This window comes from Hemibagrus wyckioides, linkage group LG07, assembly GCF_019097595.1.
Source record: "Hemibagrus wyckioides isolate EC202008001 linkage group LG07, SWU_Hwy_1.0, whole genome shotgun sequence".
Classification (NCBI taxonomy): domain Eukaryota; kingdom Metazoa; phylum Chordata; class Actinopteri; order Siluriformes; family Bagridae; genus Hemibagrus; species Hemibagrus wyckioides.
The window spans coordinates 4,855,081-4,870,237 of NC_080716.1; the positions used below are offsets into that span (position 1 = coordinate 4,855,081).

General features: G+C 41.1%; 1 protein-coding gene across 1 annotated transcript; it reads left to right on the top strand.

Annotated features, from left to right (window-relative positions):
- The first annotated feature begins 23 nt into the window (after positions 1-23).
- Positions 24-14,424, top strand: LOC131355543 (adiponectin-like). The gene is made up of 5 exons (XM_058393890.1): positions 24-202; positions 1,187-1,428; positions 1,519-1,587; positions 1,718-1,858; positions 13,660-14,424. The coding sequence occupies exons 2-5, from the start codon at positions 1,197-1,199 to the stop codon at positions 13,941-13,943; spliced, it is 726 nt and encodes a 241-aa protein (XP_058249873.1). The 5' UTR covers positions 24-202; positions 1,187-1,196; the 3' UTR covers positions 13,944-14,424.
- The last annotated feature ends 733 nt before the right edge of the window (positions 14,425-15,157 follow it).

Consider the following 15,157-nt stretch of genomic DNA (forward strand, 5'->3'; position numbering starts at 1 on the left):
CTTTGCTCAGTAATGAGGAGGAGTTGATCTTGGAGAGAGAGACTGTAGGTCGATAGAAAGCTGAACAAGAGGAAGGAAAAGAGAGAAGGAGGTGTGGTTTATTAAAGTTCATGCGATTTCTCACATCTGGAAAACGACAGCAATCTCTGGAAATATATTTACAAATTCCACACACAGAAAAGCTTTCATAAATAGATCCTAGGTAAGGCATTTAATGACCTCTGTTAGTATTCTGTAATGGATGAATTTTTAAAATCTGTCTTATTTGCAGTAATTCTGAGAAGAACTGCTTTAATACTGCTTTCAGTAGAATGTGGCATATTTCATATAAAAAGGTAAACAGAAGTATCTACTGATTGGTGCAAAGTAGCAATAATTGGAATTATGTTTCTAATCTATTTTATACTGTGTCTTTGTTTAAATATCATGAGCTGATGAACTTTATCAAGACCAAATTAGCTTCTAAATATAGAAGTTATTTTATTGTAAAATCGATCATGAATGTCTTTTTCATGCTGTTTTCGTGAACTGTATCTATACCTTCCTTTGTTCTTGAGCCTCAACAGCGGATTCCTCCCACAAGTTTGAGGACGTGGCACAAAGAGCTCAGTTGTATTTAACAGTCAGAGCCTTAAGTGTGTGATTCTCGTTAGTTTTTCTTATTTCTTCTCTTTTAAAATTTTACATCACTATTTTTTAAGATCACTTTATTTTTTTCTGGTAAATTCTCTGTTTCAGTCAAGAAGTCTCAGGGGATCTTAGCTTGGCTCTTTTCCATCATTATTGTGAGATCTTCCTGTACACACTCTTTATGGGCCAGATTACTAACTCACACTGTACAAGATTCTGATAAAACTGAGGTTGAGAAAATAAGAATAATTAAGGTTTTCTTTTGTTTTCACCTTCGGTTTGGCCGAATTTGTAGCTGCCCCATGAGTTTTGGCATCATTCTATTCTGTCCTCCTATTGACAAGCATCGTAGCAGAGCTCACAATGTCAAAATCATACTAAATCACCTTATGTTCTCTACAAGCTCAAAAGATGTTTGAGGCATTTTAATTTGTTCGTTTAGTAAATTTGTGGCCCCAGAGGTTTGTTTTATTCTATCTAATTAGACTCATTTAGAAAGTGAAATGTGGTTCAATGTTTAGAAGAATTTGTTTATTGAATCTGTTGTTTGTGTCAGCGGTCTGAAGATGGCAGTGTTGAGGGCTCTGTGGTTCACAGCTCTGCTGCTGCAGGACTGCGGAATCCTTCTGAGTGCTGGATCTGAGGCCGTCAGCTGTCCCGCACTGGCTGGAGTCCCAGGTTCTCCTGGACACAATGGCCTTCCGGGAAGAGATGGTAGAGATGGACATCCAGGCCCTAAAGGAGACAAGGGAGAGCAGAGTGTGTGTGTGGGACCACAAGGACAGACAGGAGGGCCAGGTAAACTCTAAACATGCAATTCCAAAATAATATTCAGATGTAATGAGTTGAATTCAACAACTATTTTTCTCTGATTTTGTACATCATTAGATTTATTGAGTACAATTCTACAGGAAGAAGTCAACAAGATCAAACAACAACTTAATGTGTTGCTGACAGGTAAACTCAATCATACAGAGTGAAATTAAATCCTATCAATATTTCATTTTTATTGCATAAGGCTATACTTAGAGACTTTAAAGAAATCTGCAAATATGGGATTGAAAATAAATGCTCTATCTGTCTTTAGATATCAAGACCAAAGTGGCATTCTCAGCCACACTGTATACGACTGGCTTGCCTAAAAATATCGGACCAAACACCAAACGTGTGACTCTAGTGTACGAAACCGCTTTCACGAACATCGGCAATGCATACAACACCAAAACAGGTAACCACACACTGTTAATGAATTATAAATTAATTGTACTCACATATGGTTTGATGCGTCAAACACAGCCTCAAAATCCGGGTCAGAACCCGGACTGACAGGATCAACATAGAAATCTAGACTAGAACAAAGCAAGAAGCTTAAAAGCTGAAAGCAAATCTAAATACAAAAAGTTTACTAGTGAAATGTCTAGAGTTACTCAGAAAGGTCATTTGAATCTCAGATCTTCAAGATTTGTGTTATTTCCGTGCTAGAGGTTGCATGGAGTAAGGTGTGTTTAGCTCGAGCTCTCATCGAACTCCTGTTTTATAAAGTAAACAAGTGCATTACAAAACATTGTGTGAAATTTGCTTTGAATGTGTTTCTGAAATATGAATAGTGTATATTCGGGGCAGTGGTGGAAAACTACGCAAATACAGTAATACCTCGCAGATCCGCATCTCACGATTCGCGACTTCACTGATCCGCGAAATTTTCAGCTAATTCCATTTATTTCTTTTTTAAGGGTAATGTACTAAGCTAATTTTAAAAGAAATTAAAGTGTTTTGGGAGGATGATTGGGGTCATATTTAGGTTTTAAACTCTAAAAATAAGCATTTACTGTACAGTATTAGTGTTTTTAGCGACTCCACTGCACATCCACGAAACCTCATCATTCGCGATGGGTCCTGGAACGTAACCTCATGGATGTTTGAGGTATTACTGTACAACGCATCATCCGGTACTAGGCCCAATGCCAACGTGGCTTTGAGTTCTTTCTTAACTATATGGGATTCACTAAAGGCATACTTACAGGGCCAGATTATCTCATATTGGGCAAATAAAAATAAAAACAACACTGCATGCCTTAAAGAGATGACAGATAAAATACTGATATAGTCATGAAATAGTCATATGCACTCTGCGGATATAATGAAAAAGTGTATATTATTGTGGACAGAGTTTGATCTCCTATCAACAGGGCAGGCTGAGTATCTCATTTTTAAATCACAGCATATTTGTTTAATAAAAGGCTGGGTGAATACTTACTCATCACCTAAGGCAAAGGACTGCCAATCAGACCATTCCTGCAATTATTGATTTCTTCCAGTCACTGTACACCTCCAAGTCATATGAGGATCCCTCCTCACTGGAGGTCTTTTTTCAAAATGTATTTGTCCCTTCCATAGACCCAGAGTTGACTGCTGAATTGGAGGAAGACCTCACAGTTTAGGAGATAACATCAGCAATCAGATCTATGCAAATCGATTTCCTAACAGATAAGATAAGATAAGATAAGATAAGATAAGATAAGATAAGATAAGATAAGATAAGATAAGATAAGATAAGATAAGATAAGATAAGATAAGATAAACTTTATTGTCCTGAAGGAAATATGTATTGGATACAATACGATATCTGCTGTTTTATACAAATAACATACTAAGTACAAATAGTGCTATGGAAGTAAAACAGTGACAAATGTATTTGAAGCAAAAAAAGGTGCTGAATAGCAGTAAATGAAAAAATATCCATCGTATTAACAGTGCTTGCATTTTATTGTTCTGCAATTCAACATGGTTGCATAATTAAGCTGTGAATTTTTCAAGTGGAGACACAAAATTGCATTGTATAAAATTGTAATATTAAAGATTCAGATTTTGACTTCCGGTGACGCTGTGAGATGGAGTAGTCGCCCTGACCCGAACTCCCGTACTTGGTCATTTTCCACATGGTCATTGGACAGCTTTAAGGCCGATGTCCCACAGCTTTATGGTTATAGTATACTAGTGCACTTTTTTATGCTGGAAAAACATGTCTAAAAAAACAAGGAAAGAGGAACAGGAGCGGGAAGACTCGTTAGCTAATACCGTCGCAGCCTTGCTGGCCCCGATGTTTGAGGAGCACAGATCAGTGGTCCTAGCGGAGATTAGAACCTCATATTCAAGGCTTGAAGTTAAGATGGACAGTTTTCAGAGTACCATTACAGACCACCAACAACATATCTCAAAACTAGAACTGTTTGCAAACTCGGCCGACTCGGGCTGGCAGGCTGCCGAGGTGAAACTAACCGCAATGGCTGCAGAGAATGCTAAGCTAAAAGCTAAGCTAATCGACCTTGAGGGTAGAAGCCGCCGTAATAATATTCGGGTAATAGGCATTCCTGAAAACATCAAAGGCCCTCAACCGACAGTGTTTTTCTCCCAAATGCTATTCGAGGTGCTTGGTGACAGTGTTTTGACTTCACCTCCAGAACTAGACCGTGCTCATCGCACACTAGCTGCTAAACCGGGGCCTTCCAAGAAGCCCAGACCCGTGGTGATATGCTTTCACCGCTCACAAATCCGAGAACTGGTGCTGCGCGAGGCCCGGAAGCTGCGGGGTAAAATGAAGTACAAAGACTCCCCAATTCTCATTTTTGAGGACTACTGCCCCGAGATTTCGGAGCAGCGTGCTCAATACCAGGATGTTATGAAAGAACTGTATAGCCTTGGCCTGAAACCCTTCCTGCGCTACCCGGCTAAGCTATCCATTGTAACGAAGGACGGCTCCAGAAAACACCTGTCCTCCGTGGGGGATGCTAAAAACCTAATCGCCACCTATCGCCATCTGGACACCTCTGGAAACTGAAACCGATGACTGTTAACATTGCCACAGCATAACTTATGCCTTGACAACCACTAACAGTTGACTGGAGTAAAACTGGTTTGTGTAGTAGCGCTGTAGCGCTGGGTAGCGCGGCTCCTCTTATTCCAAGTTATTCGCGTTGGGTAAGATCATCAAACACATTGTTTCACTATAGCATAACGATTGTGCCTTATTGTAATTCTCAGACGTCATATTATGGCCATTACATTATGAATATCAGACACCCTGGAAAAGTTATGGCCTTGTTCTCTGTTTTATTTTCTCTTCTTGTTCCTGGTTCCACAGCATTTTGTGTGTTTTACCATGATCTGTTGGGGGTAACTGTTTTAGATATTCTTATGACCAACATGTCTAGCATTTATTGTTCGGGACATAGAATTATCAGAAACTCAGGAAGTTCTATCAGTGCTTGTAAGCACCGTGGTGCATCAGTCACTTAATGTTTGTTCTTGTTTATGGGAAGCTCAGGCCTGTTTTCGTGTCTGTGTGTGTGTTTGTGTATGTCTGTGGTTTTGCGTGTGTACGCCCCCCCCCCTTTTTTTTCTTATTCCCGCCTCCCTTCCCCCTCATTCCCAACCAGGAGCCTTATCCCCTCCAGCTTACTAAATATATTAAGGTATGTCTAGCACAAACCATGCAGTTAGGGTAATTTCATGGAACGTTAAGGGGATGGGCAACGCCACAAAAAGGGGAAGGATTATGGCCCATTTGCAATATCTTAAGGGAGATACACTATATTGCCAAAAGTATTCGCTCACCCATCCAAATAATCAGAATCAGGTGTTCCAATCACTTCCATGGCCACAGGTGTATAAAATCAAGCACCTAGGCATGCAGACTGTTTTTACAAACATTTGTGAAAGAATGGGTCGCTCTCAGGAGCTCAGTGAATTCCAGCGTGGAACTGTGATAGGATGCCACCTGTGCAACAAATCCAGTCGTGAAATTTCCTCGCTCCTAAATATTCCACAGTCAACTGTCAACTGTATTAGAAGAACGTGGAAGGGTTTGGGAACGACAGCAACTCAGCCACGAAGTGGTAGGCCACGTAAACTGACGGAGCGGGGTCAGCGGATGCTGAGGCGCATAGTGCGAAGAGGTCGCCAACTTTCTGCAGAGTCAATCGCTACAGACCTCCAAACTTCATGTGGCCTTCAGATTAGCTCAAGAACAGTGCGCAGAGAGCTTCATGGAATGGGTTTCCATGGCCGAGCAGCTGCATCCAAGCCATACATCACCAAGTGCAATGCAAAGCGTCGGATGCAGTGGTGTAAAGCACGCCGCCACTGGACTCTAGAGCAGTGGAGACGCGTTCTCTGGAGTGACGAATCGCGCTTCTCCATCTGGCAATCTGATGGACGAGTCTGGGTTTGGCGGTTGCCAGGAGAACGGTACTTGTCTGACTGCATTGTGCCAAGTGTAAAGTTTGGTGGAGGGGGGATTATGGTGTGGGGTTGTTTTTCAGGAGCTGGGCTTGGCCCCTTAGTTCCAGTGAAAGGAACTCTGAATGCTTCAGCATACCAAGACATTTTGGACAATTCCATGCTCCCAACTTTGTGGGAACAGTTTGGAGCTGGCCCCTTCCTCTTCCAACATGACTGTGCACCAGTGCACAAAGCAAGGTCCATAAAGACATGGATGACAGAGTCTGGTGTGGATGAACTTGACTGGCCTGCACAGAGTCCTGACCTCAACCCGATAGAACACCTTTGGGATGAATTAGAGCAGAGACTGAGAGCCAGGCCTTCTTGTCCAACATCAGTGTGTGACCTCACAAATGCGCTTCTGGAAGAATGGTCAAAAATTCCCATAAACACACTCCTAAACCTTGTGGACAGCCTTCCCAGAAGAGTTGAAGCTGTTATAGCTGCAAAGGGTGGACCGACGTCATATTGAACCCTATGGATTAGGAATGGGATGTCACTTAAGTTCATATGCGAGTCAAGGCAGGTGAGCGAATACTTTTGGCAATATAGTGTATATATACTTCATTCAAGAAACTCATCTTTGTAATAGAGAGATACCACGGCTTAAAAGAGGCTGGGTTGGACAAATCTTCCACTCCAAATTTAACAGTAAAGCTAGAGGTGCTGCCATTTTAATTCATAAAAACCTCCCCTTTACAGTAAATAAGTGCAGCTCTGATCCAGACGGACGATATGTAATGGTTTCTGGGACTCTTCTGATCTGTGTTTATGGCCCCAATTGGGATAATGGCTTATTTGTGACCAAGCTATTCACATCTTTTCCAAATTTAGAGAACCATTTTATAATTATGGGAGGTGATTTTAATTTTGTTCAGGACCCACTATTGGATAGGTGATCTAATAAGCCAATCCCCTTGTCAATCTCAGCTAAGATTTTACACACCATGGCCCACCAATGCGGCCTCACAGATCCATGGAGGCATAGGTTTCCTACAACCAAAGCTTATTCCTTCTTCTTTCATGTTCACCATACTTACTCTTGCATAGATTTTTTCCTCCTTGATATGAGACTGCTTTCCAAAGTTCTCACTGTGGACTACCACAGCATCGCGATATCAGACCATGCCCCAACCTCGCTTGATCTAAATTTAGCTATGTGGCCCAGCCCCCTGAAATTATGGAGGTTTAATTCAGCCCTTTTGGCGGAAGATAACTACAAACAGTTTTTGCACCCCCAAATTGTGTTATTTTTTGAACTGAATGATCTGCCTGAGATAAGTAGGGGAACTCTCTGGGAGGCATCTAAAGCCTTTATCAGGGGTCAGCTCATCTCTTATATCTCTCACATGAAGAAAGCTGAAACCTCACGCATTGACAAACTTTTTAAAGACCTAAAAGCTGTTGATGAGGGCTACGCTGCTAGTTCGGATCCCTCTCTCTACAGAGAGCATCTTAGATTGCAGACAGAGTTCAACCTTGCCTCTATCAACACAGTTAAAACATTACTGCTTAAAGCCAGACAGTGTTTTTATGAATCTGGTGATAAAGCTGGGAAACTCCTAGTGCACCAGGCCAGAGCTGAGGCATCGTCTAGGTTTATTCCGGCTATTAAATCCACCCTGGGAGAGATCCTTACTGATCCGACTGAAATCAATGGAACTTTCACTGATTTTTATGCCAACCTCTATACCTCCGAGCACCCTCCGTCTCCTAATGACATGCTTGATGCCATCACTTTCCCTCAGATAGAAAGTGATTTGGTGGAGGGCCTTGGTGGACCTATCGCTATAGCTGAGGTTCAAGAGGCCATTATGTCACTACAGTGTGGTAAGTCGCCTGGTCCTGACGATTTTACAGCTGAATACTCCAAGTCCTTTGCTAACCTCCTTGCTCCCAGTCTGAGGGATATGTATAATGAAGCTTTTGCCCTCCAGCGCCTTCCAAACACCTTGTCGGAAGCCACTATTTCTCTTATTCCTAAAAAAGAAAAAGGTCCTCTACTTTGCAGCAGCTACAGGCCAATATCGCTTTTAAATGTGGACTTCAAAATTCTTTCCAAAATTCTGGTTTCTTGTCTACAACAGGTTCTCCCATCTATTATTGCACTTGATCAGACCGGCTTTATGTCAGGTCGACAATCTTCACATAATAGCAGACGACTTTTCAACATCATTCATGCACCTGGCTCCTCATTTCCAGAGGTTGTGGTATCTCTTGATGCGGAGAAGGCCTTTGACAGGGTCGAATGACCCTTTGTTTATGAGGTGATGAACAGGTTTGGGCTGGGCGAGGGCTTTGCACTCTGGGTCAGACTCCTGTACTCTTCACCAAAGGCTTCAGTGTGAACAAACGACATGCTTTCACCTTCCTTTTCTCTACACAGAGGCATCAGACAGGGATGCCCACTGTCCCCACTGTTGTTTACCCTTGTGATAGAACCCCTTGCCCTCTGGCTGTGATCAGAGGAAAGCTCCAGAGGCATAACACGTCGCAACACAATCCATAAAGTTTCGTTATACGCAGACGACTTGCTTTTGTATGTTTCAGACCCAACTCATTCTCTCCCTGCAATATTTAATATCCTGGACCAGTATGGAGCAGCCTCTGGCTATAAGCTCAACTATCAAAAGAGTGAGCTCATGCCAATCAATGTATTATCCAAGGAACTCCCACACTCTATAGCACCATTTAAGTGGGCAGTTAACGGCTTCCGCTACCTGGGCATTCATGTTACCTCATCCCCGTCGGACCTGTTTTGTAATAACTTTTTACCACTAGTTATGAAAACAGAGAAGGACCTTGACCGCTGGAGGGCTTTGCCACTTTCACTGATGGGCCGAATAAACTTAATTAAAATGGTGGTTCTCCCAAAGTTCCTTTACTTGTTTCAACACATTCCCATTCTACTAGCCAAATCCTTTTTCGACAGGCTCGACAAACTGTTCTCCAAATTCTTGTGGGATGGGAAACTGGCTAGGATTCGTAGGTCAATTCTGCAGTCCCCTAAGAAGAGTGGGGGCCTTGCCCTCCCAAACTTGAGACATTACTATTGGTCAGCCAACGTCCAAAAACTCCTATGGTGGATGGAGGAGCAGGAGCCTCTGCCTATGTGGGTGTGTTTGGAAAGAGACTTTTCCCCATTTTCTCTCTCCTCCGTACTGTGTGCGCAACTGCCACTCCCAGTCTCACACCTAAGTAGCTGCCCAGTGGTCTCTGTCTGTCTGAAGATCTGGAGTCAGATTAGGAAAAACTTTGGTCTTTCAGGTCCCTCTATTTTAGCTTCAGTTAATAGGAACTGCAGTTTTGAACCCTCCAAATCTGACACAGCATTCAAGATCTGGCAGACCAATGGCATCTCTAAGATAAGCGATCTGTATGCTGAGGGTTTTTTTTCATCCTTTGCACAACTCTCATCCAAATATAACCTTCCGAGTCACCACCTGTTTCGTTTCTTTCAGATTAGAGACTATGTAAAGAAGCAGTTTCCCCATTTCCCGAATCTCCCCCCGGAAAATCTAAGAGAAAGTCTACTGACAGTGGGCACTGCCACTAAGAGATCTATCTCAGTTTTGTACAGCCTTATGTGGTCAGCCTCCTCACAACCTCTCACTGCAGTTAGAGCTGCATGGGAAGACAGTGTTAACATTAAATTTGAAGATAATGAATGGGAGACAGCGCTGTCTTTAGTGCACTCATCTTCCATATGTGCCCGTCACAGCCTGATCCAGTGTAAGGTTCTTTATAAAATCCACTACACAAATGCAAGACTGGCTAGAATTTTTCCCACGTTGGAAGCTCGCCCATCCCCATCACATAAACATAGGGTCAAGGAGGTTCTCTACAACTTACAACTTGAGAAGCTTAGATTTTCTCTCAGGAGCTCTGTAGGGAAGTTCCATAAGACATGGGACCCCTTTCTGGAAATTACTACCTCGCCTGAGCATACTCAAGACGTGGAGGAAGGTTAGGGAAGGGAGGTTTTTTTTTTTGTTTTTTTTAATGTATGTATATGTGTGTATGCATATGTGTGTGTATGTATGTGTATATATATATATGTATATGTGTGTGTGTGTGTATGTATATATATATATATATATATGTATATGTCTTGCTTCATACAACTATTTTACTACTCATCATTATTTTGAGTACTAATACTGGATGTGGGTATGTGAATGTTATGAGTGTACGTCTGCATGTTTTTTGTTTATTGGGGGATGGCCTGCGATGGGAAGGGTGGGTGGAATACGGGATTGACATACAGCTGTACCTTATTTGTATATGTCCTTTGCTATCCTCACAATGTATGTCTGCTTGTTAAAATTGTTCAATAAAAAGAGTTGGGAAAAAAAAAAAGATTCAGATTTTTAAAATACAACCTTTAATAATTGACAGGACATTTCGGTGCATATTATTTCACTTCCACAAATTCAGTGATTCAAATTCGCCAAGGAATTCAATGTTGCACACTGAGCAATCAAAGAGCAATCTAACATCAATGCATAATCGACACTTGCTGCTTGCCCACTTCACCAGCAGGTGGTGCAAGTGAGTTTGATGAGATAATAGCAACAGGTAGACCGAGGTTATTACATCACACTTTGCCAAAATGGACCAAGATGTAAGTACTGTACCTTAAACCAATGAAGACATGAAAGCATTGTTTACGTGTATATTTGTTTTTATCAGCTTTACTAGTCAAATAAATGAAATGAAAATAAACGACAACATGTAAAAAAAAACAAAAAAAACATAGAGGCCCAGATCATCATAACATTTACTTACCCTTTGGTCCATTTTGGCATATCCCTGAGTGTGATGTGTTACTTCTACATAGCACATACAGCGACATGTCACTACCCTACTCACAGTATACATTGAACACCTAAATTGTACCTTATCTAATGTGTAATACACCTTTAATCATCATTGCCATATATAATTACAGACACAAGATTGGGGGAAAGAAAAAAAAAATCATTACAATTGTTGACCTCTGGCTAACTTTTCATTTAATGCTTTAATGGACAGCAGGACAAAGAAATTCTCGGATCAGTTCTCTCCTTTATAATTATCAGTCTTTGAAGAATCGCTTTCATTGAAATCCCTGCCACCAACCATGCATCAGGCAGTTATCTCTTTAATCTTCAAAAAAGATAAGAACCCTCCTGAGTGCAGCTCATTCTGTCCAATCTCCCTTCTTAACACTGATGCCCTAGCTAAGCTTCTAGTGCACCATTTGTAAGGGGTTCTACCCTCTGTTATATCTCCTGACCAAACAGGTTTTATTAAGAATCATTACACTTTCTCTAACATCAGACGACTTTTGAATATTCTTTATGGCCCATCTCTGTCTCTGGCACGATAGTGCTGTCACTAGATGCTGAAAAGCCATTTGACAACTATTAGCCTCTCTTATCCAGTCTGAAGTGAGATCCTGTGCACTGGGACCACCTGTGTCATGTTTCACGTTACCCCATCCTGTTGCAGCAAGCACTTCTTGGATCAAGCACTTCCGGGTAGGACGCTTTTTTGTTAAACTCTTTTACACTATTTAAGGACACTCTGATCTCTCAACTTGCTGCCAGATGGTCTGAACAGATGGTCTGTGTCTCTGTGAGTCATCCTGCCATATTTCACTCTAGTGCTTTTCTGTTTTTTTATTTTATCCGTGCCTGTTTTCCGGTTTTTGCCCCTCTGATTTCGCCCATTTGGATATTTTTTCCCCCGTGGATGTTCCTTGTATTTTTGCCCGGTATGTTCTTGCACTAGCATGGATTAGCTCGTAAACCTTGCTACATTGTTTTTTGCCACTCCGAAATCGCCCATTTGGATTTTTTGCCTTCAGGATGTTCTGTGTATCTCTTGCCTGGTATGTTTTGCACTGATTATAAATCAGTTTAAATCAGTTAAAAACTGATTTAAACTGATTTAAAGACTAAAAGCAAGATTTATGAACTACTCAGCACGTATGATTCAACACCCTTAAACATACTTAAAAATAAATGGGAGACAGATTTAGATGAACTCTTCTCAGAGGAAATTTGGCACAAAATGATACAGAGAATACATTCAATCATCCATATGTCTTAGACATCCTGTAATACAATTTAAAAAATTGTTTATTGTCTGCACTGGTCTAAGGTCAGACTTTCTAAGATTATGGCGGACAGACCCCACATGTGATCAATGTGGGCAGGCTCCCACCATCATGGATCACTCATTGATACACATGGGTAGTGAAGGCTGGCACATGTGGTCCTATCTAACAGACGAGCTACTGTTGCTCAAATTGCTGAAGAAGTTAATGCTGGTTCTGATAGAATGGTATCAGAATACACAGAGCATCGCAGTTTGTTGCATATGGGGGTGCATAGTTGCAGACCAGTCAGGGTGCCCATACTGACCCCTGTGCACTGCTGAAAGCACCACCAATGGGCACGTGATCATCAGAACCTGATCATGGAGCAATGGAAGAAGGTGACCTGGTCTGATGAATCACATTTTCTTTTACATCATGTGGATGGCCGGGTGTGTGTCAGTCTCTTACCTGGGGAACACATGGCACTAGGATGCACTATGGGAAGAAGGTGAGCCGACGGAGGCAGTGTCATGCTTTGGGCAATGTTCTACTGGGATACCTTGGGTCCTACCATCCATGTGGATGTTACTTTGGCACATTCCACCTACCTAAGCATTGCTGCAGACCATCTACACCCTTTCATGGAAACGGTATTCCCTGATGGATGTGGCCTCTTTCAGCAGGATAATGCGCCACAAAGCAAAAATGGTTCAGGAATGGTTTGATATGCACAACAACCAGTTTGAGGTGTTCACTCGGCCTCCAAATTCCCCAATCCAGTCCAGCATCTGTGGGATGTGCTGAACAAACAAGTCTGATCCATGGAGACCCCACCTCACAAGTCCTTACAGGACTTAACAGATCTGCTGCTGACATCTTGGTGCCAAATCCCACAGCACACCTTCAGGGATCTAGAGGAATCCATGCCTCGACGAGTCAGGGCTGTTTTGGCAGCAAAAGGGGGACCAACACAATATTAGGCAGGCTGTCATAATGTGTATATTGTCTATAAGTCTGGTGTTTGGGGGATTGGGGTTAGTTATTTGCATTTTTCTGTTCTGTATAATGTAAAAAAAAAAAAGCTAAATAAATCTCTGATCAACATTTGTGCCATTTCCTGATGTTAGTTTGCGATGATTATAGATACAGTTACAGAAGAAGTAAATTCCTACCATCACGGTGAAACTGTTAAAGAGTGAGCAGTGCATTATAACAGGAGGTTATACTGGCCAAAAGCACACATGCTAGTCTGTTGGTCCAGTGAAGTGTTTATTTACTGACTGTTATAAAGAAAAAAACAGTACTCTGACATGCACATCTGAATCCAGGTCAGTTTAAAAAAAAGCTAGAGTAAATATTTCACCACATTGTTGATGACGTGTGTGAAAATTATCACATCACAGTGGAGATCAGATCTGGAGGTTTGTGTCTTCATGCCTTTCTGTCTGTTTTTCTTCTATAAGAAGGCCAGAATTGTACTGTACAAGTCTCCGTAATCTGGGTTAGATGGTGAGAGACAATATGGGTGGCATGTATGAGACAGTAATCAGAGGTCAGTTACACAGAAAAGTCACATCTTCCTGATCTCTAGAGTCTCCACCTGCTGCCTGATTCTGAGCCTCTTCATGAAGGTTTGTTTTTAATCAGGTAAATAATCTCTCCAGGTATTTTCACAGCACCTGTGAAAGGAGTATACTACTTCATTTTCGTCCTCTTCAACCCACATAACCTGTCAACCGCCGTGGCTCTGATGAAGAACGGAGAAAGCATAGTTCTTGCCTCTGATAATGAGCCTGGAGCCGACACAGAGGACACAGCAACAAACTCGGTCTCACTGCTGCTCGAGGAAGGAGACCGGGTCTACATAGAGCTCTTGGAGAACCGGAAGGTTTACACAGACGGAAACAAACGCAACACGTTCAGTGGCCATCTCCTCTTTACCATGTAAACATCCTGCTGGTGATGGAGAGCTGTTTCATCTGGTCATTACTAGTTTTTAATATTGGAAACACATCCATGAAGTGTGTTATATCTCATTACTTTAAAATAGTCATGTCATTACTGTAGATTATTGCTTCATTATCTGGCTTTAACACACTGTTCAATTATGTATTATGTAGTTATTTTGAAATATTATATCATTATTTCAACTAAAAAACAAATGTGTTTCATGTGGCATGTGATTACTGTAAAGATTCTAATCATTCATTATAATGCGGATTATATAATAATAATAATTATTTCAGTCTATGTACCTCATTATTTTGACTTAACATGCCTCAGTCTATGGATCAGTCTGATTTGCTGAACATTAGCTCTGATTATTATGGGCCTTCATTAGTGTAAGAGTCAAAAACCTCGATCAGGATCATGTGGGATATTGCAGATAAATAACACACTCTTTACAATAAACCTGCCTTCAGTTTATTCAGTTCTCAGGAGATCAGAATACTACAAATGATGTAACATTTTTAGAGTCAAATAAATAGAGCAAGAAGCTCTCAAGAGTGAAACTAATAAAATCACCATACAGAATCAGTTCACCAATCCCTTTTCTAATAATCTATCTTTATATCATCCATGTGCAATACAATTCATTTATTCATTCTTTTAGTTCTTTAAATGATTTACATTTAGCACATTTTACATCAGAGTTTATTTTACTGTCAAGTAGAGCAAAAACCAAACAGAGCTTCTGATGTCAATCACAAAGCAAACACTACACACAGTATTGGATCCATCGTCTAACATTTTTGCATAATTCATAGCTCTTGAATTTTTCTCAGAGTATGTTCATTAAAAGCTGATTAAGGCACAAACTGCTCGGCGAAATCCCAAATCAACTTTTACCTTCTTTTCATCTCAACTAGCATTATACATCATTTCTATTAAAGAGTAACTCCAGTGCATGTGTTCCTGTGCTCAGGATCTTCCTTCATCAAAACACTGCACATCGTGACATCATCTCAGGAATATACATCAACACACATATACACACGTTAGAAGACAGAGATGTGTACTTTGGCCATTTCATCAGTTTAAGTGCACAACAGAGTAAATGAGCTGATAATTCAGTTTCCCAGTCACCAGATTTGTGTAATGAAAGAAAGAATTACATACATACACCAATCATTAATAATAATAATAATAATAATAATAATA